At 43.9% G+C, this 25,902-nt stretch overlaps 3 protein-coding genes across 4 annotated transcripts; all 3 read right to left on the reverse strand.

Moving 5' to 3' along the window:
• Nucleotides 1-3,434: 3,434 nt before the first annotated feature.
• On the reverse strand, nucleotides 3,435-10,449 carry dhx58 (DEXH (Asp-Glu-X-His) box polypeptide 58). The gene is made up of 11 exons (XM_078797079.1): nucleotides 9,989-10,449; nucleotides 9,733-9,923; nucleotides 8,487-8,691; nucleotides 8,237-8,427; nucleotides 7,979-8,092; nucleotides 7,761-7,893; nucleotides 5,856-6,041; nucleotides 5,550-5,788; nucleotides 5,166-5,477; nucleotides 4,915-5,099; nucleotides 3,435-4,090 (listed from the first exon to the last, which is right to left on the reverse strand). The coding sequence occupies exons 2-11, from the start codon at nucleotides 9,907-9,909 to the stop codon at nucleotides 3,805-3,807; spliced, it is 2,028 nt and encodes a 675-aa protein (XP_078653205.1). The 5' UTR covers nucleotides 9,910-9,923; nucleotides 9,989-10,449; the 3' UTR covers nucleotides 3,435-3,804.
• Nucleotides 10,450-10,553: 104 nt separating this feature from the next.
• kat2a (K(lysine) acetyltransferase 2A) lies at nucleotides 10,554-16,815 on the reverse strand. Its single transcript, XM_058049785.2, has 17 exons — nucleotides 16,524-16,815; nucleotides 16,156-16,279; nucleotides 15,293-15,438; nucleotides 15,128-15,217; nucleotides 14,680-15,053; nucleotides 14,513-14,619; nucleotides 14,311-14,418; nucleotides 14,102-14,238; nucleotides 13,814-14,022; nucleotides 13,598-13,724; nucleotides 13,258-13,368; nucleotides 13,038-13,181; nucleotides 12,861-12,975; nucleotides 12,747-12,783; nucleotides 11,709-11,772; nucleotides 11,486-11,570; nucleotides 10,554-11,414 (listed from the first exon to the last, which is right to left on the reverse strand). Exons 1-17 carry the CDS (start codon nucleotides 16,746-16,748, stop codon nucleotides 11,221-11,223), a joined length of 2,397 nt encoding a protein of 798 aa, XP_057905768.2. The 5' UTR covers nucleotides 16,749-16,815; the 3' UTR covers nucleotides 10,554-11,220.
• A 515-nt stretch (nucleotides 16,816-17,330) lies between these two features.
• rab5c (RAB5C, member RAS oncogene family) lies at nucleotides 17,331-25,797 on the reverse strand. 2 transcript variants are annotated; one of them, XM_058049854.2, is made up of 6 exons: nucleotides 25,632-25,797; nucleotides 20,819-21,121; nucleotides 19,380-19,531; nucleotides 19,040-19,162; nucleotides 18,835-18,928; nucleotides 17,331-18,361 (listed from the first exon to the last, which is right to left on the reverse strand). In XM_058049854.2, exons 2-6 carry the CDS (start codon nucleotides 20,982-20,984, stop codon nucleotides 18,234-18,236), a joined length of 663 nt encoding a protein of 220 aa, XP_057905837.1. In that variant the 5' UTR covers nucleotides 20,985-21,121; nucleotides 25,632-25,797; the 3' UTR covers nucleotides 17,331-18,233. The 2 variants fall into 2 exon arrangements, with proteins under 2 accessions (XP_057905837.1, XP_057905838.1); XM_058049855.2 differs by lacking the exon at nucleotides 25,632-25,797 and adding an exon at nucleotides 25,561-25,578.
• Between the last annotated feature and the right edge of the window lie 105 nt (nucleotides 25,798-25,902).

The following is a 25,902-nucleotide window of genomic DNA, read 5'->3' on the forward strand; positions in this document are numbered from 1 at the left end:
AGGTCGCTAATGATGCTAATGAATTGTTCATTTGCTTGTTTGTTTATTTATTTGTTTACCAGTTGGTCCGGTTGTGTATTCATGAAAAATGTTACGCTGTTCTCAGCCAAACCAGGAAGTGACTTGCTCGCTGATGACGGACAAACAAATTTGACTTAGTGAGATATACCGTTTGTTCCTACGTCATTCAACAAAACCAGGAAGGAAACTGCTAGCTAATGACGGGCAACAAAACATGGCTTAGTTTATTCATGAAAACTGTTACTAACAAAACAAGGACGTAAGCTGCTAGCTAGCTAACAAACACAAGTAAATGCCTTACATAGATTGTTAGCTCAATTTAGTTCTTTGATTGCTCGTTTAATCATCAAAAAAGTCTGTTATTTTCCATCAGCTTAAAAACAAAACCAGGAACCAGGCTAGCTAACAAATACAAGTAAAGCGCTTAGATACATTTGTAACATTTTGCTAGCTAATGACGGACAAAAACAACATTTTTGTCTATTAATTTGTTGGTTAATTAACAATTTGTCACATATTACCTGGTAGCTAGCTAGCAGCAAACAACACAACACTTACGCTGTCCTTCGACCAAAGTGCAGCATTTAGGAGTCAGTGAGTCAGATTGTTGGTTCCTCGCGGAATGGCTGAGTCTTTATGTGTTTTCTCACCAGGTGGAATGTTTGACTTACTTTTGGATGTTTTCTCTGTTTTAGCCAGAAGGCAAGGTCACGCCAGGCCGGCTCATTTCCGCCAAGTCTCACCAGCGTCCTCTCCCGCCTCACGCCTGCCCTCCGCCCTCCACCGCCTCTCTCATCTTCCCCTTCAATTTCCTGCAAGACAACAGCAAAGCGCATCAGAGGCCTCTGACTGTATAAAGAAAAAGTCAAGTCATAAATCACCTTTAATCTTGCTCTTTTGTACAAGTCCTAGTCTTTCACTTTTAAATTCTTGGGCCCTGATGAATGTGAAGGGCTACCAGTTTGATACACACTTCTCAAATAGCCAATTTGCCTTTAACTATATCTTATTGTGAATAATTAATCATATTAATCTACCCAACTGGAATGTTTATAAAGCTAGCAGTTAGAAACAACATTTTAGCAATAAGCAGTACACATTGGACTAAAACCATTAGACTAGCATTAGCTAACATTAGCTAACATTAGCATTCTAATATTAGCATGAATTCGTGGCAATGGCTAACTGAGCTTAGCAGTTAGCAACCAGCTGGGCGGCTAAATCACAACACACTCCAATATGACGGTGCAAACCGCGTAGTATTGAAGAAATTAGAAATAACCAAGTTACTCACGTTTAGAAGGTCGCACTGTTAGCTGAACATAAAATGTTACAACTCTGAAACCCGCGCGATTGCCCTGGTGCATTCATATGCCCCTCCAGTGTCGTAAATGAGAGCTGCGTTTAATCACGTTCACTTAAAGCAGCGGACACTCGAAAACTAGACTTTTGTTGGAATGTTGAAAGTATTTTAAAATATGTTGTCCTTTCCAGTTTACACGTAATTGTGATTTAAACAAGAATAACAACGGGGAAAATGCGATGCAGCTCGCCGGTTGTTGTGATGTTCGGGGTGTCAGTGAAAGCATTTCACGATCTGTCTCGTGAAGAAGTGTTGCGATGAGAAACGGACTAGAGACGCCATCTTGAATAAACATGCTGAGAAGATGTGTTCAATACAGCATGGTTTTCACAGTTTTGCTACACGTTATGGTTAGCTTACATTGGACGATGTGTTATTATACTCCATATATACTGAGAATATACATCAAATCACATGCTCCGGTTAAGCTACCTGCTATAGTGGCAGTCTTGCTATTTGAAACACCGGCCTTGGCTAAGGTGCTTTATCAAATGTCCTTTCGTCGCTGCTTATGTGACACAACTTGCGTGGACGGCCCCTGCAAGTCCCAGCCTGGACGGGTTGGCGGGTATTTTCAGGTGGGGGCGTCCCTTATAATTGGATGTGTCAAAAGAGTCCCGTGGTTAATGTAGTGCTTCCATTAGGCTAAAGGTGCAGCTCACGACCCCGCAGCTCTCCTCTCCGTACATGATCGATGACTCTATTTCTTATTTGACTGCTCTTCTTATTGCCTCTGATGATGATGATGATGATGATGATGAGCCCACAAGATGGCAGTAGCTGCATTTCAAGGATCGGGAGCGGTCAACAACGCGGCTGGCTAAGCAGTTTGGTACTTGTGGTTATTACAACATTGGTTCTGTTGCTGTGTTCACTTATCCTCATGATATGGTTGCGGGGGTGCTGGAGCCTACCCCAGCTGTCTTCGGGGCAAGAGGCGGGGTACTCCCTGGACTGGTCGCCAGCCAATCACAGAGCACATACAGACAAACAACCATTCACACTCACATTCATACCTATGGACAATTTGGAGTCGCTAATTAACCTAGCATGTTTTTGGACTGTGGTAGGAAACTGGAGTACCCGGAAAAAAACACGGGGAGAACATGCAAACTCCACACAGAGATGGCCGAAGGTGGGATTGACCTCTTGAGGTCTGCGCGCTAACCACTCGACCGCCGTGCAGCCCGTCATGGAGAGCAATGTGTTTTTATTTTTCCACTTTCTCATGCACTCCAAATCATGGATGCTAACATGTGACTTCAAACACTGCCTTGTGATGATTGCATGTTAAACCTGGAACTGATTTCTCTTTCCTTTACTTCCTGTAGGAAAAATAGTTCTTAGGGGCACACTATGTAGACTGATGCTTTGCTAGCATGATACACACACACACACACACACACACACACAGGCCAGCTAATTGCAATCAGCAAGCACGGCGTGTGGAGAAGGAAATAATCAGCGTTGATTAGAGACGCTGTGAGTCGGATCACAGTCAATTCTACCAGTTTCCTCCCCCCAACAAGTCAGGCATACAGCAGCTTTTTTTGTTGTGGGGGTGATTGCGTCATGCATGCATGCATGTATGCGTGTGTATGTGTTGACCTTCATCAATGTGGACATGATCTTATCTTCTTATCTTCTATTTGTAGATTTGCCGCCACTCTAATGATGCTGGATGGTGTTAAATGAGCCGGCCTGAAAAAAAAAAAAAAAAAGTAATGATTGGCCCAGTCATGCAGTGAGGCACTTAAATGCATCATCATTATATTATGCATTTAAAACGCACCACCAAGACTATCAAATGTCATGTAATTAGCCTCATCATTATGGTGCATTCTCCCCATTAGTATGTTGTTTTTAATTCAGTCCATAGCTTGTTTGATCATATTATATATTAAAAACGTGCATTGTTTGATTTTTATTTGTTAAATGTATTAATTTTGGATAAATGTATAATTCTGCAAAACTACAACTATATCGCCTGATTAAGAGAGCCCCCTGGTGGTCAATAAAGGCAAGAGCATCCAACAACAATAAGATCATGTCAGTGTTTGTGCTCTCTTTAATTTGCAGAATATACAAGAATGCTAATCACAACATGCTACGGTTTATTTGCAAACATTGTAAGTCAAAGACATAATAAGAAACGTGATTTCATGTCAATAAGGGTTTGGTTTCCATGCATGACGGTCTGGGGTCATGTTCCACTCTGAGTTGTGTCGTGTACAAGACTTCAGATGAAGCCCACAAAAAAAAAATAATAATAATAAAAACCTTGGGCATAAACAAAGCTGCCATGCTCATTTCAAGCATGATTCGAGCGTAACGCGCCTCGCCGGCCTGCAGGCACAAGCATCTGCTTTCATGTGTGCATCATGGCGGGCCGACGCTCTCTCCCCAAGAAGCCTCCAACCTCAGTCTTCCAGGTCAGGGTAGTGATCCTGGCAGTACTTGGTGAAGTTGAAGTCCTCCACGGTGAAAGGAATGTCCTTCCACTTCTTCACCATGGTCCTGCCGCCGGGCGTCTCCAGGGCGAAGTTCTTGATGGCCACCGTGGGCAGCAGGGCCACCTTCCTGTACTTCATCTCGGACCCCCACACGTTCTTGCATTTGCCGTTGTTGCACAAGATCACGTAGCCGGGCTCCCAGTCGGTGAAGGTCCTCTCCAGCGTCACCTCTCCGCCGAGGCGGTACTTCTCCCTGAGACGACAGCCCGACATTAAGAACTTAATTAAGAGATGTCGCCATTGTTTAAAAGGACAATAATGCAATGCGGTAATGCTCCGTTAGCAAGCCACCATAGAAAGTCCTGTACAGAAACTGGAAAGGAAAATAAAGCAGTTTGTGTCTTATGTCATATTTTGACCTCAAAACGACCTCACAGCTAGGAGACCAGGGTTCAATTCCACCCTCGGCCATCTCTGTGTGGAGTTTGCATGTTCTCCCCGTGCATGCGTGCGTTTTCTCCGGGTACTTCGCGAAAAACATGCTAAGTTAATTAGCGACTCCAAATTGTCCATAGGTAAGAATGTGAGTGTGAATGGTTGTTTGTCTATATGTGCCCTGTGATTGGCTGGCCACCAGTCCAGGGTGTACCCCGCCTCTCGCCTAAAGACAGCTGGGATAGGCTCCAGCACCCCCGCGACCCTCGTGAGGAAAAAGCGGTAGAAAATGAATGAATGAATGTCTGGTAGGGGGTCCACGGCGGTCGAGTGGTTAGCGCGCAAACCTCACAGCTAGGAGACCCGAGTTCAATTCCACCTGTTTGGAGTTTGCATGTTCTCCCCGTGCATGCGTGGGTTTTCTCCGGGTACTTTGCGAAAAACATGCTAGGTTAATTAGCGACTCCAAATTGTCCATAGGTATGAATGTGAGTGTGAATGGTTGTTTGTCTATATGTGCCCTGTGATTGGCTGGCCACCAGTCCAGGGTGTACCCCGCCTCTCGCCCAAAGACAGCTGGGATAGGCTCCAGCACCAAATACAGGATGTCAGCGGTTTGAATCCTTCCTGAGGCTTACTCACTTAAAGTCGGGGTTGATGTTGACGTAATGCGTATTGTCCACAAGCCGGAAGTCGCTGCCGTGTGCGACAGGAATCAAACAGTGCTGACACAAGAGCTGGACGCTGAAGGCAGAGTAGCGAGTATTCTTCTTCTCGCTTTGTGCAGCTGGGCCCTGACAAACCGCCTGGCGCTGCAGCTTGGCTATCTGGAGGCGACAGAAGAACGAGGATGATGGACGGCTGAGGAGGAGAAGGAGAAGCGTTGGTCTTGCCTCTTCTCTAAACTGGGAGGCGTCCATCTTGTGGATGACAGCGACGGCCTTGGCGGTCAGCTCCTCCAGGTAGACGTTGAGGTTCTCCCGGCGCTCTTCACGGCTTCCTCGCTCGGCCACCAGGGAGTACTGGCTGTCTTTGGCCCGAGCACGCCCGCTAGCCTGCTGCTGCGCGATCTCATTGGTCAGGAGACCGTAGCGCACCACCAGGTTGCATTCCGGGATGTCCAGACCTTCCTCGGCCACGCTGGTGGCGATAAGGAGGTTGACGGCGCCCTCGCTGAACATCTGTATCGCGTTCCCCTGCTCGTTCTGCAAAACAAAAAACAAAAAAAACATACATTAGCTTTGTATAAGGTTGTCGTTAACGTTTACGTCGCCCACCTGCGTCATGGAGGCGGTGCCAGTCAAGATAGCGGGTTTGATGCCCGCTTCCTGCAGGCTGGCATTGGTGAGCACCCAGTCCATCAAGCACCTGGTGCTTCTACGGGTCTTGCTGAAGAGGATCCCTCTGGAGTCCGCACTTGGACGGAAGAGCCTCAGCAGGGTGGCTTCCAGCTGGTCCAACTTGGGGTTTTCGTAGCGTAGGTCCCTCGCCAGAGCCTCCAGACGGTCTTGGTTCTCTACCGTGTGGCCCACAATGACGGGTGAGGACCGGAAACAACGACAGCAATGACAAGAGCAGCCCACCTTGGAAGAGCTGCACCAGGAAGTCGTCGATGGGGTCGATGAGGGTGGTCATCCTGATGTTGTAGAACTCCTCCAAGAACTCCAGAGCGTCCTTCATGCGTACCGTGTCGTTGATGAGCAGGGCGTCGTTGTATTTACGCAAGTGGATGGCGCATTGTTGCAGCACGCGGTTGTACTCCTGGACTCCTAAAACATGGAATACCGGATTTACAGGAAAAATGCATCCAGAGACTTCCACTCAGGACATCTACGAGGTCAGCGGTCTTCCAGATCCACCTTCTCAAAAAAAGGGGGGAAAAACACAACCAATTCAATCCAATTTAGATTTGGGGGGATTTTTGACATGTCAAATTAGATTTTGTGTGCTCAAATTGAGTTTCTTCTTTGTGTGTAATCTGGATCAAATCTGGATTCAATTTGGTTTGATATTTCAGGCTCCATAAAACTGTAAAAAAAAAATCAATACAAATCCAAAAAGATACAACATAAAATCTATGTGAAGGAAAAAATTGACTTTTTCTGACACAAACATCATCAATGTGAATGCTCACTCAAACCGAATCAGAATCCAAATTCAGCATGAAAACACAACAGGTTGAATTTGAGTGTTGGGGGACTTTGAGGTGTATAAATTCTATGGTGTGTGCTCAAATTGAGTTTCTTCTTTGTGTGTCTAATCTGGATTCAATTTGGTTTGATATTACAGGCTCCATAAAACTGTAAAAAATAAAAATCCAAAAAGATACGACATATAATCTATGTGAAAGAAAAAAGTGACTTTTTCTGACACACACATTATCGATGTGAATGCTCACTCAAACCGAATCAGAATCCAAATTCAGCATGAAAACACAACAGGTTGAATTTGAGTGTTGGGGGACTTTGAGGTGTATAAATTCTATCATGTGTGCTCAAATTGAGTTTCTTCTTCGTGTGTAATCTGGATCAAATCTGGATTCAATTTGGTTTGATATTACAGGCTCCATAAAACTGTAAAAAAATAAAAATCCAAAAAGATACGACATATAATCTATGTGAAAGAAAAAAGTGACTTTTTCTGACACACACATTATCGATGTGAATGCTCACTCAAACCGAATCAGAATCCAAATTCAGCATGAAAACACAACAGGTTGAATTTGAGTGTTGGGGGACTTTGAGGTGTATAAATTCTATCATGTGTGCTCAAATTGAGTTTCTTCTTCGTGTGTAATCTGGATCAAATCTGGATTCAATTTGGTTTGATATTACAGGCTCCATAAAACTGTAAAAAAATAAAAATCCAAAAAGATACAACATAAAATCTATGTGAAAGAAAAAAGTGACTTTTTCTGACACACACATTATCGATGTGAATGCTCACTCAAACCGAATCAGAATCCAAATTCAGCATAAAAACACAACAGGTTGAATTTGAGTGTTGGGGGACTTTGAGGTGTATAAATTCTATCATGTGTGCTCAAATTGAGTTTCTTCTTCGTGTGTAATCTGGATCAAATCTGGATTCAATTTGGTTTGATAATACAGGCTTCATAAAACTGTAAAAAAAAAAATCCAAAAAGATACGACATAAAATCTATGTGAAAGAAAAAAGTGACTTTTTCTGACACAAACATCATCAATGTGAACGCTCACTCAAACCGAATCAGAATCCAAATTCAGCATGAAAACACAACAGGTTGAATTTGAGTGTTGGGGGACTTTGAGGCGTATACATTCTATTGTGTGTGCTCAAATTGAATTTCTGTGTGCAATCTGGATCAAATCTGGATTCAATTTGCTTTGACAGTAGAGCTGTCCTAAATCCCACATGAAAATCAATCCAAATGTAAATACAAAGAAAATCATATAAAAAGATGATCGCTAAAAAGTTGAACCAACCAACCAACCAACCAACGGACCGACCTCTCTTCTCCAGTTCCACCACGTCTGCTTCGTATTCTTGCGTGCCGCATTCCCTCATCCTGAAGTCCTCTCGAGGTTCCATGAAGTCATGGATCTGCTGCATGATCCGCTTCAGCTCATCTCCAAAGGGATCCTACGTCACAGGATAGACGTAGAGTACACAGATAGCACCCCCACAGTACGCTTTTTTTTTTTTTTTTTTAAATAGATAGCATCACCTGGAGTCGTTGTTCCGCAATGTCAAAGATCCTGAGGGGTCGCGGTACTTTGAGTCCGAGTTCCTGAGTGGACTTGTTGGTTGAAGTGATGACCGAGTCCAAGTTGGCGCACAGCTGACAGGGAGAGACCACATGACGACTTTATTCCAATATCATGTATTCAATTTTGATGATGTAATAACTATGGAATACATGAACTATGGAAGTAATATACTATATCAACAAGTACCGAGTAGACACATTGAAGTATTTAGTGACCTGAAGAACATGCTGCACAGCTTTGTCCAGACTCCTAGCTCCGCCCATGCCCGGCGACGCCGTGAGTCCAAGAACCTGAGGCAGCGTCGCTGCACCGAGCATCTTCTGCTGCAGGTACCCCCTCATGATCTTGTTGTAGACCATGTTCTTGCGTGTGTGGTGACACTCGTCCACAATGAGCAGGGAGATCTCTGCAAAGGAGCCTGAGGTTGAGTCGCCGTGACCGCCGTGGAGGTGCGCCGACTCACACCTGAGAGCTCCACGTGCTTGTCCTCCTCCGAGCTGACCAGCGCGTTGTGAAAGACCTGCGCCGTGCAGATGACCACGTCAAAGTCCCGCAGCGCCCTGCCGAAGAAGTCCTTCTCGCTGCTGTCGCCGCTCACCGCCAACACCTTGTGAGTCGGCGCCAGGTGGGGAACGAACTCTTTGCTGGAGTGTTGGTCCACCAGGTGGACCTGCACCACGACACCGTTCACTTTTACACACGGATCGATGGATGTCATACACAACATTTTTGACTACTGTTTTGGTAGCTGCGCCTTAAAAACAGCTGAGCACTCCTGTCACGTAGAGGATCTTTGGCTTCCATTTTAGCTATACGTCCACAAAAAAGCACAAGACTCCACTTACACACATGATCTTTGAGTTTTTTTGCAGAGGTCTTTAAAAACATCACAGGGCTCCTGTCATATAGAGGATCTTTGGCTCGCATTTTTATAGTAGCATTGATAAAACAGCAAAACACTCCTGCTGTATAGCTGATCTTTGACTAATGTTTTGCAGCTCATCCTTAAAAACAGCTGAGCACTCCTGTCACGTAGAGGATCTTTGGCTTCCATTTTAGCTATACGTCCACAAAAAAGCACAAGACTCCACTTAAACACATGATCTTTGAGTGTTTTTGCAGTAGGTCTTTAAAAACATCACAGGGCTCCTGTCATATAGAGGATCTTTGGCTCGCATTTTTATAGTAGCATTGATAAAACAGCAAAACACTCCTGCTGTATAGCTGATCTTTGACTAATGTTTTGCAGCTCATCCTTAAAAACAGCTGAGCACTCCTGTCACGTAGAGGATCTTTGGCTTCCATTTTAGCTATACGTCCACAAAAAAGCACAAGACTCCACTTACACACATGATCTTTGAGTGTTGCAGTAGGTCTTTAAAAACATCACAGGGCTCCTATCATATAGAGGATCTTTGGCTCGCATTTTTATAGTAGCATTGATAAAACAGCAAAACACTCCTGCTGTATAGCTGATCTTTGACTAATGTTTTGCAGCTCATCCTTAAAAACAGCTGAGCACTCCTGTCACGTAAAGGATCTTTGACTAACATTTTAGCAATCAGCCACTAAAAACAGCAAAGCGCTCCTGCCTTTAGAGGATCTTTGACTTAATATCTGAGCCAAAATGGTGCCAAAGGTCATGATGAACGCCTCCATAGAATGTCCTACAGATGAACTTTTGAACATTAGGAGTGGAGTGTTTCTTTACCCTGTTTACCAGGACCACCACTTTGCCCCACGGTGTCCTCTCCAGGTGCTTCTTGGCCACATAGACGGCGGCACGCGTCTTCCCGCTCCCGGTGGGCAGCCAGATGATGATGTTCTCTCCTCGCAGGGCTCTCTGGACCACCTCCTCCTGGTACCCAAACAGTCCGAAGTCTGACATCCTGCAATGGGACACTGCCGGGACAGGATCAGTCAACTTCAAACATTGACCTGAAGAAGTTAAAGCTGAGATGACTTACCAGGAAGACGAGAGGGAGTTCTCTGTTCCTGGGTGCATAGCTGTCAGCGTTTAGGCTGCGAAGTGGAAAACGAAACTGAATGTTTTGGCTGAGTCACAATGAGAGGGCCCAAGAAGGGAGGCTCTGGAGGGACAACAGCATGACTGATGAGAAATGCATTACAGGCCACAAACACACACATACACTTAGAAATACCAAAGACCAACACAAAGTACATCTAAAGACAGCGAGTCTTTCCTCAAACACTACCAAGCCCTGAAATGTACACACAAAATAAAGTGACACTAAAGGTCACACTTGTGAGGCCTTCAAGTGCAGCAAACATGAGAAGTTGCAACAGACCCAGCTGGGGTTCCCTTCTTATGCTCCTCCTCCCTGCAGGAAAGCAAAACTTGTTGGTGCACACCCACTTTGGACATGAGTTACAATGAACCAAAAACAAAAGTGCTACCAGGAAGAAACAAGCAAAAATAAAAATAAATAAAATGTAAGTTTTAAGTAGTAAAACATAGTGTAAATACAGTTCTAAACATTAACATCAGAAGCAAGAAAGGGGAAAAAAAAATCCTAAATAACCTTTATTGTCATTAACGGTACTACAATAACGTAACTGGCGTGTGAAACATGGCGTCACGGAAACGAGCGAAGAACAAACACGACACTTCGGAAAGTGAGCCAAACATGATTTCAAGTAGAAAACAAAAAATAATACACATAAGTTTATTTTCTATCTACACATGTACACACACACACACCACCAGATCTAAAAAGCAGTCATGGAACAGATACCGAGTTCTCCGAAATGGAATAAACAACCAATATTTAGCATTTTTATGCAGGAGTTTAAATATTATCACGTAGCACCCACGTGCCAAGAACAGTTCAAGCTCCGTTCAGGCAAAAATATTTCAAGCCGGAGGCACAATGATTTCTCTCGAGGTGGAATATTTAATGCAGAACGTCAACCAACGTCAATACGATGGAGCTAAAAAGCTAAATGTTTGAGAATAATCAGTGGACTCGCTGACGGTGAGAACACAGTTGGAACGTTCCAACACCCGGACAAGACGATTCCGCCTTTTTCCTTCACCTGGATGGCGCTTCAAGTGTGTCGGTAAGTGAAGGCAACGTGGCTTGGAAGTCCCCGAGTTCGGAGGCGCGACGCGATGCGGAATGACGTATAAATAAAATGTGTCGGAACTTTGGTACCCGCCGGCGTGAGAAGAACCTTCTCATTTCTCGATCAGGCCTCCGTCTTTCAACTTGAAGTAGAAGAACTTCTCCAGGGTGTTGGCGCACTTGCAGTACTCGCTGTCGGGGGGGTTGTACTCGCGACAGTTGGTGATGATTCGCTGCAGGTCGGCGATGAAGAGCTTCTTGGTCACGTAGTATCGGTTCTTCAGGCGCTCCGTCATGGTCTTCAGGTCTGCGGGGCGAGAGTGCCAGGGGGTCAATCGGGCAAAAGGGACAGAAAAATTTGAGCGAGCGGCGACTGACCGATGGGGAAGCGGATGATCTCGTAGTAATCCGGCGCTTCGGATTTCTTCACGGGCTCCATAAAGGGCCAAGCGTCCGGGTGAGTCTGCTCAATGGTGTCCAGATCACATTAAACACAGATGAAATGTTTATTTTTGATATAAATGCTAGCAAAACGGACTGCGGCACACCTCAAGGTTCAATTCTAGAGCCCATAGCTTTTCAAGTGGACATGATTACTTACCTTGATCTGGGCCAGGAGGTTCTTGAGCATGTTGTACAGCACATCAGGGTCCTTCACCTCTTTGCTACAAAACAGAAAATCCTATGTAAGCATACAGTATACAATACTTACGTACAGTATACAATACGTACGTACAGTATACAATACGTACGTACAGTATATGATACAATGTAAATCAATCCCCTTTCAAGCAGTTTAAGTCCGATTCTGGATTGGTGTAAACCAGGGGTCTGAAACTCGCGGCCCGCGGGCCAAATGCGGCCCACGAGACGCTAGTTTGAGGCCCCCACCTTGATACCAAAGTTTAATGTCGAAATGACAGCTTAAAGCTGTATGCACACCGGACACAATTAACATGATTTTGCCCCGCCCATCCTGGATTAGCAATGAAGCTAAAGGCTTATGACGCTGGGTACAAATAAACGCAGGGAAATGATCTGGAATAAAAGGGAAAATCCACGTCAAGATAAAGCATGTCATCAAACATGTTGTTTAAGTTACGACGCTGCTCCCAGATGGAGCCGAGTACGATGCTAACTTGCTAATTGGGTCAAATTATTAAGTTTCATTAATGTTCATGTTAAAGGTTAAATAAGTGTTAATACTGTACATTTCAATCTGAAAAAAATAATTTCTCTACCAACTGTATGTGGTTTCTTACATTTTTCTTATTTGCTGTTTTATTATTATTTTACTTATTTATTACTGATTGACTGATTTATTGTCTATTCTTAATTTGTTTATTTTTTTATATTATTTTGTGTATAGAATTTTTTTTTTTTAATTAAGATATTTGAGAACAGTGGAATGTTTTATCAGATATTTTGGTGTGGAAAACCGGAACCAAAGTACTGAAAAAGTGTAGGGTATAGCAGAAGCAAAAGCATTGAAGATAGTTTTTTTATTGATTTTTTTCCAGTTTTTAATAATTTATTTTTTTTTTTTTTAAACCTGATGCGGCCCGGCTTCACCCAGAACCTAGCTCCGGTGGCCCCCAGGTAAATTGAGTTTTACAATATAGCATTTTGCATGACTTACACTTTCTCCTTGGCGCTGGGTTTCCATCCTGTCTCTCCTGCAAGACAACAAGGCGAGGGCTTGTTTTTTTTTTTTTTTTGTGCTTATTCATCATCACACGCTGCCGACACTCACGTATGCCAGGAATGCTCTCCACGGGAATCTGCCGAACGCCCTCCTTGAAACAAGTCAGACCAGGGTGCACCTTCCTGATCTGACTCTGCTTCTTCTCAATCAGCTTCTTGATGATCTGGAAAGGAGGAGGATATTATTCTGAAAGAAGCGTGACCGGAGCGAAGGAGACGGGCTCACCTCTTTCTGCCGCTTGATGATGTGGGACAGCTCCGTGTACGGTATACGGGGGTTGAGCTCGCACTCCATCAGCGTGGCTCCCTCGTAGTCTTTGATGTAGCCCAGGTAGCGACTCTTGGGCACCTTGATGTCTTTGGAGAAACCCTGCCGAGACCAGGAGGAAAGTGAATTTCGGGTGGGGTGGGGTGGGGGCGATGAGAAGAGTCAACAGGGTGGTCACCTGCTTCTTGAAGTAGCCGATGGCGTACTCGTCGGCGTAGGTGAGGAAATAGAGGATGTTGTGTTTGATGTGGTACTCCTTCAGGTGGTTCATCAAGTGTGTGCCGTAGCCCTGATGGGACGTTTGAGGGATTTATTTAATCACGTTACAATATGATAGTAGAATAGAAGTAGATAAAAACAATAAATGATGAAAGAGGCTTAATGCAAAAATATACGTTCCTTCCACGACAATCATTGCAGGAAAAGGCAGCTAACAACCATAGTGAAGCTTTACAAGCTTTGCTGCCCTCTTGTGGTTGCCGAAAGAACTGCTTTCAAACAAACTGCTAGTCAAGTACCTTGACTTGCTCGTTGGATGTGACGGCGCAGAAAACAATCTCTGTGAAGCCCTGAGTGGGAAACATCCTAAAACAGATGCCCCCAATGACGCGGCCATCTTTGATGAGGGCTAAAGTCTTGTGCTTCCTGTTGGCGGATCAAAATAAAAATAGTCAATAAGGCGAGCGGATGTGATGTTTTAGCGTGCAACGCCTGAGACGCCACTCCGTACTCACGGGTCAAAGACGAGTCGCGTGATGTACTCTTTGGGCATGCGAGGTAACTGATGCGAGAAGACGTTCTGCAGGCCCACGAGCCACATCAGGATCTTCTTGTTGGACTTTTGGGAGAGAGAGTTCCCGATGACGTGGAACTCAATGATGCCGCGCCGCTCCTCCAGACGTGCCGTCTCGTCGCGGGCGGCATTTGGAGTCAGTAGATTGGTCTGTGAAGAACACAACGTACGCAGGCGGGTAAAATGACAGGATTATCGCTCTGAACGACTTGTTGGCGGACTGACTGACCTCGGGGCCCAGCATGGCGGCCGGGTCGGTGATGGTCATCATGACCTCGTTGACCAGCTCCATGGGAATGTCGCCCATCACGCGGATGCGTTTGGCATCCTCCAGCGTCAGCGTCTCGGGGAGTTTGCGTTTCTCCCCTGAACGCAAGCGAACACATCACAAAGAGCGTACAGAACCGAGAACCATAAATAAAACCAAAAGATGCTGACCTGTGATTGGCTCTGATCCGGCAAGACCCTCAAGACCACCCAATGACGAACCGGCGCTTAAAGCCTTGGAGAGAGCCGAAGAGCCGGAGACAGCTGCCGGACTGATCACTGGAAGACAGAATCCCGCCCCCCCAACAAAATCAGCCATCATGTTCCTGTATATATATGTTTACATTCCCTTCTGCTATAGCCCCGCCCACACCTGTCTGATGTCCCAGCTGTGCACCATCAGCGGCGGGTACGGTGAAGTCGGCTTCCCAGATGGGAGAATTTTCCCCGTAGATTTCCTCCTCCAGCATGGATAAAAACCTGACGACGGATGAGAAACGTCAGCAACGTTACCGCCGCTTTAAGACCGATTATTCTTACTTAGGAAAATGCGTGAGGATGAGCGTGCGCTTCTCCGGCAGCAGCTTGTCCTTCTCCACCCTGAACTTCTCCAACAGCTGGCGCCGCGTCACCGTGAAGATGGACTTGAGCAGGCTGCGGCCGAACACCTGCGTGGTTTCGTAGCGCGGCAGGCTGTCGTTGCTCTGAGGCACGTGGCAGTAGCACAGCCAGCGGGTGTAGTCCACTTTGTACACCGTGCCGTCGTCCTTTTGCGTGCGCTGGCGGTACTGCGTGGGCGTCTCCAGCTTCCAGTAGTTGAGGCACAAGAGGAACATCTTGGATAGCTCGAACATGGTCTGCCGTTCCTTGGGAGCCAGGTGGCTGAACTTGTACTGGACGAAATTCAAAACCCCCTGAGAAAGGGTTCCAACTGTGAGAAACTTTGATGCTCCTTGGTTCTTATTTTTTTGCGAAATGTCACATTCACCTGCTCGATGTTTGGCTTTTCAAAAGGTGGACTACCCAGTGATCCTTCTACCACCGGCTGGCTCATCTGCAGGATGCATTTCCTCAGCAGCTACACAACATAAACAATAAAGACCGTCTTCTCGTTGCACGTTCTCGTAGATAGAACCGCCATCCAAGCGCTCACCTTGAACAGGTAGAAGTACACCTGCTTGGTGTCCGTGTCCTCCTCCTTGTGCACGGACATAAACAGGTTCTCCACATCCACCACCATTCCCAGCAGCCTGTTGATCTCATCCTCAGACACGTTCTCCAAGTGGGACACATGATCGGCTGAAAATACGTAATCAGTTCCCAGTTCCACATGTCCAAAAGGAGTAGGAAGAAGCAAAGCTTATTAAATCCTACCCCTCCATCTGGTACTTTTACAATCAGTAACTGTTACATTTGTTCACTTCCTTCTTTCAATTATACAGTTTAATGTTTGTTTGGTATTAATATTAGTATAGACTAGACTAGTATTATATTGACAGTTACTATGGTACCCATTATGTCATTGTATGGTCATATCACCTTGTACTTCGGTACGAGGTGCATTATTTGAAAAAAAAAAACGTAAACTGTATTATGGAAAGCAGGAAGTGAACAAATGTAACAGTTACTGATTGTAGAGACTAGACTAGAGATTAGACTAGACTAGTATTATATTGAGAGTTACTATGGTACCCATTATGTCATTGTATGATCACACGAGGTGCATTATTTAAAAAAACAAAAAAAACTTAAACTGTATTATAGAAAGCAGGAAGTGAACAAATGTAACAGTTACTGATTGTAGACTAGACTAGAGATTAGTCTGCATATTAAGTGCTGTGTGTACACACAAAGCAGCCTTTCTTTAATGTTTTAACGTTTTCTATCACATGTAATGTTAATATTATATATTATTCACGAAGCCGGTGAACAGTTTATGAAATGCACAGGTCGCATTACAGCGAATGCAAGCTTATACTTCTGTGGAAAGGATGCTGTATGATTGATAGTTAGTACCCAAAGCATGTCCACAGCTGCGGCACTGCTCGCTCAGGCTGGCGGCTTGCTGCTGCAGGTCCATCCGGGGGGCCGTGGGTGGGTTTGGATTCTTCCAGCCATTACATTTGCATGTGTCACTTGCCTGAGAATGAACACACGTTGTAATAAATAATAAATGAATAACAACAACGCTTAAAGTACATTCACTTAGCCAGTTAGCTAGGTTTATAATAGCGTGTGATGTTTACGCAAACATTGCTAGCTTGCTACATGGAAAACCTAACTATTACGTTAGCTCTTTTAGTGCTAATAGTTTCTTATTCGGCTCGTGACAAGCCCAAAGGATTATTTGTTTTGAACTTAGCCTAGCTAGGCTAGCTAGCTACCTTGCAAGCGGAGAAAACGCCGAGTTTCTCGAGCTTTTTCGCCCGTGGAAAGGCTCGAACTTGGGCTTTTTTCTGACTGGCGCGTTGCTGTTGGCTAAGGCCCGGTCTGGCCGGATCACTGTTCCCTGAACCGGAGCCGGTGGCGGCGACGGTGGACCCGGCCGACCCAGCGGACTGGGATTGGACAAGCCGGGGTTGCAGGGCCTGAGCCGCCGGGTCGGACATAGCCACGCTGGTATGCTCTTCTTCTTCTTCTTCTTCTTCTTCGTCGTCTACTGCTGTGCCTGGGAGCTCATGCTGCCTTCACTGGCAGTAGGGAAATTGTGTTTTTGCCTAGACAAGCAGGAGAGAGCCCTATTATTTGTACTGTAATTCTGAATTTCCGTCAAATTTCAGCAATCTATTAAATAATCCCAAAATTAATTTTCAGTAGTATTTATTTACACTTGTATTTTTGCTTCATTTGCTAACAATGATTAGCAAAGACGTCATTCAGGCGCTGTACTCTGAAGGCAACGCTTAGCGAATTGTGGGTAATGTAGTTTTTACACGTTCACACATGATTAAGATTGATTTTTATACTGACAGTGTATACAATCAGTAAATATTATAAAATTATATATTGTCAGTAGGTTATAAACATATATTATTTCATATAGTAATGAATCTAATAGTTGTAATGTGAAATAGAAAAATGACAAATACTTTCCCAGGTTAGCAAATTGGCATCCTGTGCCCCTCCCACCTTCCTTATTTGAAGAAGTGAGTAGAAAAAGTGAGTAGAGCACCTCTTCATTGACAAACAGATGAGACAGAACCAGTGTATTTAATACCATAGATTTTCAGAAAAACAAATTAAGACACAAAAAGATCACAAAATAATTGACAAAAAAAAAAAAAACATATTGAGATTGGGAAGATATTGTTTGTGACAATAAGCACTGATTGATTATAAACTTGAGGAGTATCCGTACAAATATTACATCTTTCAATACAGTTTGGTCAATAAAACAAGTCTTAGTTGTTATTTTTCTCAAACTACATACGGGTGACCATGTTAATAAAGTATCTTAATAGTCAGGTGATCTCAAAGCAGTCTAAAAATCATATGTTGTCAAACAGAAGAAAGAATAGTGAGGACAGTATTGCAGCTACAGTTCTACCAAGAAGGAAGTCTGCCCAGTTCCCTGCTAGGAACTGTCTCCATCTTGAATCGTGATGAATAAGACTGGGAAGGACGTCAAAGCGTGATGGAAAGACTTGCAGAAGAGAAAAAAATGGGGCTTCTATTTGGATTCCTTCTTGTTGCATTTTTTTTATTCATTTCTACACAAATACAGAAAGAAAAGGGAGCATGGCGGCCTTTGCAAATAAGTGCCATTACTAATGATGGATTTATTTTTAACAATACCATGAGTGGGATGCTTCTTCCCCAGAGGAGACGTCAAGTGTCCATCATCAATAGAGAGGTTTTCTGGGGTTAAAACACGATTGAGTGACATTACGTTTCTTGGTCAGCAGTCGCTTGGGCAGTCGACCGGCCAATGATTTTGTCGGCCAAACAGTTTGTAATTTCCGCCGTGTGTTGCTCGAAGTGGGGTGTGGTTGGTCCGACCGGGCCGTTGGGGGGTCCGACATTGTTTTGACAGCTGGCTAATAATATCTGGTCCGGTTGATCGAAGCTGGTAACTGACTGGACTCCTCGTGGGGTTAGTTGCCGCCCCCGCAACATGGGCCGCTCCGGCCCTGTGGCGCCGCCTCCTGCAGATCCACGCCGCCTCGGGCTCGGCCGCCGGCTCCCGGGCCCCCCTGAGGCTCGTTCTTGGGAAGCTTCTTGGCTGGTTGGCACAAACACAGAGAGGGTGTAGGATGAGAACTCTAGAAGTACATGACTTCATTCATTTTATTGAATTGTGTTGGATGACCTTTGTCATCAAATTAAATGTAATTAACCTATATGCATTTTAATTGTATGAAATAAGATGCCTATTTTAATAAAATACAAATGTAAAAAAAATTTAATGAGAAAATAAATGTAAAATAAAATAGCAAAATGTAAAATGTAATTATAAAAATGTGAAAATATTATGTAAAATAATAAAAGTCAAATGTGTAATGATAATCAACTCACAAAATATGAAAAAAACGTGAAATAAAAAATACAAATTACAATGAAATTCAACAAATAAACAAAAAAATGTGTCAACATTTAAAAATAATGTTTAAAATACAATAAAATGAAAAAAAAAAATAAAATAAAATAATGTTAGTGGGTGACATCTTTTTAAAAATGTCATGTATTTGTGCTCACCTATAGCCATAAAAATCTCATTAACATTCATGGCAGTCTTGGCTGACGTCTCCATGAAGAGCAAACTGTTGTCATCAGCATACGCTTGTGCCTCCTGATGAAAAGCCGAACACACACACACACACACACCTTCATTACCCAAGTCAAGGACATCTTTGAACAAGCTGTAAATAAACAACTATGAATTAAATCGCTTTCTCTGTACCTGGAAATCCACAGCTCTCTTGTTGGCCAGGTCTGCTTTATTCCCTGCCAGTGCAATTACAATGTTTGGGCTGGCTTGTCGCTGGAGCTCCTTCACCCAGTTCTTTGCACGTGCGAAAGTGTCCTTTACAAAAGGCAGGTAAAGGGGGACAATGTTTGCAGGTGAAATAATCTAGTAAGTATTTTTATGCGCTACACATGACTCAGACAGCACAAAGGTCTCCAAGCGTTGAATAATCAATCATCAACCACCAAGAGGAGGACAAGGTTCAGCACACTAATAAATAGCCAAGGACTTGTCACGTCTTTTCTTGGCCGCGATTATGTTTTGCGTCACTCACTGTGTTGGTGATGTCGTAGACCACGATGGCCGCCTGCGCTCCTCTGTAGTACATAGGTGCCAAGCTGTGATACCGCTCCTGGCCCGCGGTGTCCCAGATCTCAAACTTGACCGTTGTGTCATCCAGACATACCGTCTGTGTGAGGAAGGCCGCTGCATGGGGGAAGAAAGTACCGTAAGGGCCACACTTTGGACGCTGAACTATACAAAGCAAGCAGGTGGCGCTAGAAACGCTTTGTGCGATGCCAATACAGACGTCCCTCAATATTGCAGTTCCATTAAATCACCTTTTTTCGTAAATGATGACGGTTGGTAGTATTGAAATACGTGATCTATGTAGTATTCTAGTCAATACGTGGCAGTAATGAAATCACCTTAAGTTTCATTAACTTAACACGGTATGAAGTCAGCCAGTGGAAAGTACTTCTCCCATTTTGTGTGGAAGTGGTAAGTTTTTGGCTTCTTAATTTTATCAGAAATACATTCAAGGCTAACTGGTTAGCTTGTAATCTTATCTGGAGTCCATGCAGCACAATCTTTGTGCAATCCGGTGTAAAGGATGAATATGAGTGTAATAGTGTTATTTCATGCCTACAGGGATCAAATAATATTAATAATCATGAATGTTTTCTAAGCCCTAACTACTAAAATATTCCATTTATTAACATAATCCTATATCGCCATCGGAACCCAACATGGGACAACTATATAGCCAACTGGAGGTCTGATCAAAGCCACTTTGGGAAAACATACACCAAAAATTGTGAATTGCGAAAAAGAGAAAGCCTACACACAGAAAGTAGAGACGGGCGAAGAAAACACAAGTTACTCATTTGAAATTAATAACATTACGCTCGGCAAAAATTGAAAATTGACTTTTGGAGAGCTAGCCAAAACCCTGCCTTGCCAAAAGTCACTTTTAGACACTTTGTTAATCTGCAGGAGTAATTCACACATCCAGCAGCCTGTTCAAATACAGACAGAATAAAAGGCATGCATGAAAAGTGCAAACAAAAACAAAATAACAAAAAGTATGACACAAAGTGAAGTGTGCATCAATAATGGAAAAACACTTCAAATCAAAGTGGCGTCTAGTGCACACAAATAAAAGTTGTGTATTATTTATTATGATTTGGTGATCTAAACTACAGTTTGCATGCTGATAAAAGGTGAAAACGCATAGAAAAATACACTTATTTCAATTGTCCTGAGTCACAAGCTAGAAAACCTGCCAGAAAGCACACACAAAAAAAAGCCTGGATAAGAATAAGTTTACAAGTAAAGAGGGGCTAGTGGTAATGCTGACTCAGCTTCTCGTCACATGACACATGAGGAAACCGAGCTGTCACTTCCATAGCACATTTGTTTAAAAAGCTCTGCAACCTTTGACTCGGCCCACAGCTGACATGGTAGGCATCTACTGCATCCTTGGAGACTCACCTCCGATGGTGCTCTCCTGGTACTCGTGGAACTGGCCTTTGACAAAGCGCAGGACCAAGCTGGACTTGCCCACCGCCGACTCCCCCAGCAGCACCAGCTTGAACTGGCAGATCTTGTTGCTCGCCGCGGCGCCGTTGGTCCGCGCGGGTCCGCCTCGTCCGGCCATGGCGCGGCTTGGAGGTTTTGTTTAATTTAAAAGGGAGAGAGCAAGGTGGAGGAATGTGTGCCAGGGGGGTGGGGGCCGGGTGGGTCAGTTAAGGCAGCTGGATGAGCCAAAAGGAGGAGGAGACCAAGCCAGGGGAACTGAGAAAACACAAAAGGACACACATGAGACATGTTCGTACTGCGCCGCGCAACACTTCCTGATTCGTGCTGGTCCACCACGCCAAGAACTTTGGTTCACGTTTCCGATACGAACCCTTCTTTATTATTTAACCAGCTAGGGCATTGATCAAGGTCTGTATTAGATACATCTGTCTTCCCACATCGTCCCCAGGTTGCCATGACGATGTGTACAAGTTACCATAATAACAAACAAATGCCATGCTTCTGAATGATGGCACCCAGATACACATCACTAGCACTAGCATCACAACAACACATAAAAAATTATTGATTGCACACACAGTGATACCCATTCAACACATTATAATGGGACTGTCTGTCACACATTATAATGGGACTGTCAATATAGCTTGTTGTTCCAACTCTGTACCATAGGTGGTGCTGTGGCAGTTCACAACTTAACTGCTTCTTGACACATAGTGTGTGCCATAGAATAAGATGTAGCACGAGAGGTCAGTTTTACCATTCATTCATTCATTTTCTACCGCTTAGCCTCACGAGGGTCGCGGGAGTCATGAATGCACGCGTTGCTCTTCTCAACAAGCAGCGGGTCCGGCAGCTCCATCTTAAAAAAACATTTTAAAAAAGTAGCACCAAGTATTTGTAAACAATTGTCCTGAGGGACAGCATTGTACACGTATGTACAAGCACAACTGTCAGTGCTGAGAAACTGCATACAAGTGTCATACAGCACGCGAGCTGGACTCCACACGTGACTTCCTGTTCCTAAAAGAGCCTGACACCATCAACATGTGAGCCTTGTGGCAATGTGTGTGTGTGTGTGTGTGTGTGTGTGCGAGTGTGTGGCAACAACACCTGCAGTTCGGAATCCGCTCGCGAACGCACCCACCCCCCTTTCACGAGCAAAGCGCTGAGACGCAGCGATTGAGATCAGATCGGCGTGGCGAGTCAGACCAGTGCAGGAAATTCAAACAGCAGAAGACGTTTTACTGCTGAGCACGCATGAAAAGTTGGGCTAACCTCCACTTGGTCACGAGCGAGGATGACACCAGCAGGCGGGGGGGTGGAGACAAGTCCAAAAATGACAAAAGATGAAGTTAACACATGACGACTGATGCAATTGACTTAAGTTTGGTTGTAGTTTGCGCGATCGCCCCCCCCGGTGTGCCGAGCTGGGCTTAATCTTCAACATGTGACAGGAGAACACATAAAACCTGCAGCAGGAACCAATCATAAGACTCAAGCGTAGTTTGTGCAGGTTGACAAACCTTACAGAAACACTATTTTCACTCTTTTCACACACCTTACGCTCGTTGCATACTTGCTGAAAATTATTTTCAATGCTCCGTAGCAGAGGGAATGGGAAGTCCACAAAATCTCACACAATGGCCGCTTTTCAGCTGCACAGCATCAGCAGAGACCGAGGCTACCACTCACAACTTGTGTATCTTCAAATGCTACGTTGGTGAATCCCACACACACACACACACACACACACACACACAAACAAACTGATGTGTGAAAGGTAAGTGCAGCTGATAGCTTTCGATAGCTTTCAAGTAATGGGCGACTTGTTTTTCCTTCTTCTTGCAGAGAGACAGAGCTGCTCACATCAGAAACGGATGCTTTGCTCGCATCCCTAATGGGCTCTGAAGACCTCCGTTGGGAAGTGGGTCGAGGGAGGGGGGGGGGGTTAGAAAGGGAGTGGGACATGGGTCAGACAAAGAGGGAGAAGAAAGCCTGTGAAATAATTCATCATGGCCTCCTGTACCGGCTGCACAATTAGAACAGCATTTGGTGGTTTATCAATGCATCCGCTCTCTAAAATGGTAGCAACTAAAAATGCTAAAATATTGCTTAGGACTTATTAGCCTAAAGGTGTGACGATACCAAACCATTCATAGCTGTCAACGACCATTAAGAAAAAAAAAACGTGCAAGCTGCGACTTGAAGCAAATACGAGCTGCTGTTCTCACCACAGTGTACTTCTCTGCTACGTGGCTAACGGGCATATTCGCCGTCCTGGAGACAGGGCAAGAGTTTGGATGGGAAACTGGTGACATAACTCAGGAAAGGCACAACAGGAAACCCATCACTAGCAGTTAGCAAGGTCAGAAGGAACTCACAGGCATTTCCTTTTCTTCTGATTTCTATAAAACAAAAAGAAGAGCCACCGACTGGGCGTGCAATTCAAGCAACAACATTGGGGAAATGCCCTGAAGGTGCACAGAACTTGACCGCAATTACGCACGATAACCACTATATGTCAGCGTATCTCATGAGAGCTCAGTTCAGCGAGCATCGAATAGATTAACTGTATTAATTTGTGTTTTTTGCAGCTATTTTACTTCATGCAAAACAAAGGGGTACAAGTTAAGTAACTTTGTTACGTAACACCAAAACAAGTTCATCTGGTTATTTTTGCCCTGAAAAATAACATTGAAATAGATAGTAGACAGCAGACAGCAGTATGCACATAATACTATTTTGATGGAGTACTTTTTTTTTGTGTTTTTTTTTTTTTTTACAAACCATTGTTGACATCGTCTTTTAAGTCAATGATAAAATACTTAAATGTCTAACTATACTTAATGTTCACACTGAAGACTTAAAATGTTACTTCAAACCTGTATGTTACTAAAGGTTTAATAATTGCTAGTTTTGTTTCCCTGATTTATTTGTGGCAGGCTGCTACAAATACATTTGGACCGCCACAGATACATTCAGAGATACCTGTCTGCCCCTGCTCATAAACACATGTACCTGATCTGCCAAAGGATAAGAAAGACCGAGCTCGGCAGGTTTTCAAGCCCCCTTTAGGTGGAAGGGGGTTTTGGCAACTCTTCTCAATGACCACCAGGTGCTGCTGTCGGACCCTCCCCCATCTAAAAGCACTCACATAGGGCTCCTCCTTGCTGTTGTGACATGAGAAAAAAATTACAAAAAAGTAGTGCCATAATAACGTTGATTTCTAGTTCTAAACATGTTTTGTTTTTATTTTTGTGTTTTTTTTTTACTTTCATTTTGTAAATGCATCATGGCCATTTATGCATATTTGATAATTATGTCATTACCAAACCACCATAGCCACAATTGGAGTCCTGTGTGACAGTTCTTATTGGCTATAGGAAATAACTTATTTCAGATTTGAGTTTGTAAAAATTAACCCCAAAAGACTTATCTGCAAAATGTTCAAATGTTAAGCCTCCCTCATAATCAAATCACAAAATAAATATGACTTTTTCATGTAATATTTGCACATAAAATCACTTCTGACACTTGCATTTAATAACCATAACAACAGTCCACCTCCATCAGAGAAACCCTCAGAAATGGTGGGCTCCAGCAGACAACACACATTAAAGCACATTTCAAAATAAACATACAACTTTGCGTTCGCCAGCATAAACAAACGTGTTTTTTTAAATCCCCGTCTGGTCTTTCTGACTGCTTTTATTCTTGAAAAAGACATGTCAGGACTTCTGGAGGACAACGTCCAACTACCATAAACACAGGAAAGGTTCAAGCAAGGGAGTGTAAATCCCTCTCGCCGTCTCAAACGCTATTAAGCCATAAAGACACACTGTGAAGATACAGACACGTTATAATCCCATCAACACTTGACAAATTTGCATATTATTAACAGGCAAAAAAAGCCTCAATGGTTTATACTTGAAACTGTAAAAAACTGGGTAAAAGCTTCAATGACAAATTCGCCCTGTATTGTATTGTATTGTGTTGCACCGGCGGTGCAATCCAGCATGTTACAATAGGCCTTGCTATATTAATAACGTTCCATAATAATCATCTTACAAACCTACATTGTGCGCGTGTCAATTCATTCAAAAAATAAAAAATAAAAGCGTCTGTGAGACAGAATTACGGGTGCTATTATTCTGCATGTTGCTACAAGCTGAAGAGAGTTCCCTGTAGTTAGCAGTGTAGATAAACAAGACAGTACATACAATGTAGACTTTAGGCTTCTACCCAGCGTTCAAATCCAACATTACGCACTTGGTGACACGATAACATGCTAACGTCAGCTTTCCCTTAGCAGTCGCTAGTGTTAGCATGCTAGTTAGCATCAGCTGATATGAGATAACAGTGCAGCGATGACAGGAAGCTTACCCCAAAAAAACTTAACATTCAGCCCGTGTTAGCCTAGCTTAGCAGCTACATAAAAAACGCTATTATCTCAACGCAACTTTCCTATTCTTCTCAAACTGAGCAGTTAACTCACTTTACATTTAACAATGGACGAGTGTCGACTTTGATAGTGTTCCGTCAACTGGCAGAAATGATGTCATAAAGATATATTGTGCCATTTTTTGTGGTTCGGTCTAGGAAAGCTAGCGACGCTTCTAGTCTTTCGGCTGAGCCCCGGACTTGACTGATCGCCCATTAAATATGAACAACGGTGATGCGGCGCACATTACCAGTAGCAACCTTGTGTCCCAACTCGCTGGTTCACTGGACCCTCCATTATTTGTAAAATGATTTGACTTACAGTACTTTTTCTTCTTTGGCTGGTCTCATCGGCCGTCTTCGTCTTCTTGTTGGGCTCTGGCCTTTCCTTCCGGTTAGCGATTTTTCCGGGAACCGCCCACTTTTAGTCACCGCCCGCTTGACCAATGGCAGTCACTCAGGCCCAAATCTCGCGGGTAGTCTACTCTATCGCGATAAGGACCTTCTGGCAATGTACAACGATACAAAATGACCAGTATTTACCCTAAAATTAACACTGAACAACTTTTACCACTAAATAAACTCTTCAGAAA

Source organism: Doryrhamphus excisus, linkage group LG16 (genome assembly GCF_037039965.1).
Source record: "Doryrhamphus excisus strain RoL-2023G ecotype Guam linkage group LG16, RoL_Dexc_Guam_v1.1, whole genome shotgun sequence".
In the NCBI taxonomy this organism is placed as follows: domain Eukaryota; kingdom Metazoa; phylum Chordata; class Actinopteri; order Syngnathiformes; family Syngnathidae; genus Doryrhamphus; species Doryrhamphus excisus.

Excerpts from the sequence above, each read along its gene's own strand:
- dhx58 (XM_078797079.1), bottom strand. The coding sequence starts at position 9,909 with ATGTCAGACTTCGGACTGTTTGGGTACCAGGAGGAGGTGGTCCAGAGA. Across the intron at positions 8,093-8,236 it reads CTGTGCAGCATGTTCTTCAG|CTGTGCGCCAACTTGGACTC; the intron begins GTCACTAAATAC and ends TCTCCCTGTCAG. Across the intron at positions 5,789-5,855 it reads CCTGGTGCAGCTCTTCCAAG|AGAACCAAGACCGTCTGGAG; the intron begins GTGGGCTGCTCT and ends GCCACACGGTAG.
- kat2a (XM_058049785.2), bottom strand. The coding sequence starts at position 16,748 with ATGTCCGACCCGGCGGCTCAGGCCCTGCAACCCCGGCTTGTCCAATCC. Across the intron at positions 15,439-16,155 it reads CAGCTGTGGACATGCTTTGG|CCGATCATGTGTCCCACTTG; the intron begins GTACTAACTATC and ends ACGTATTTTCAG. Across the intron at positions 11,571-11,708 it reads ACCTCCTGGCCCAGATCAAG|ACTCACCCGGACGCTTGGCC; the intron begins GTAAGTAATCAT and ends ACCATTGAGCAG.
- rab5c (XM_058049854.2), bottom strand. The coding sequence starts at position 20,984 with ATGGCCGGACGAGGCGGACCCGCGCGGACCAACGGCGCCGCGGCGAGC. Across the intron at positions 19,532-20,818 it reads CCAGGAGAGCACCATCGGAG|CGGCCTTCCTCACACAGACG; the intron begins GTGAGTCTCCAA and ends TCCCCCATGCAG. Across the intron at positions 19,163-19,379 it reads TCTACGACATCACCAACACA|GACACTTTCGCACGTGCAAA; the intron begins GTGAGTGACGCA and ends CCTTTTGTAAAG.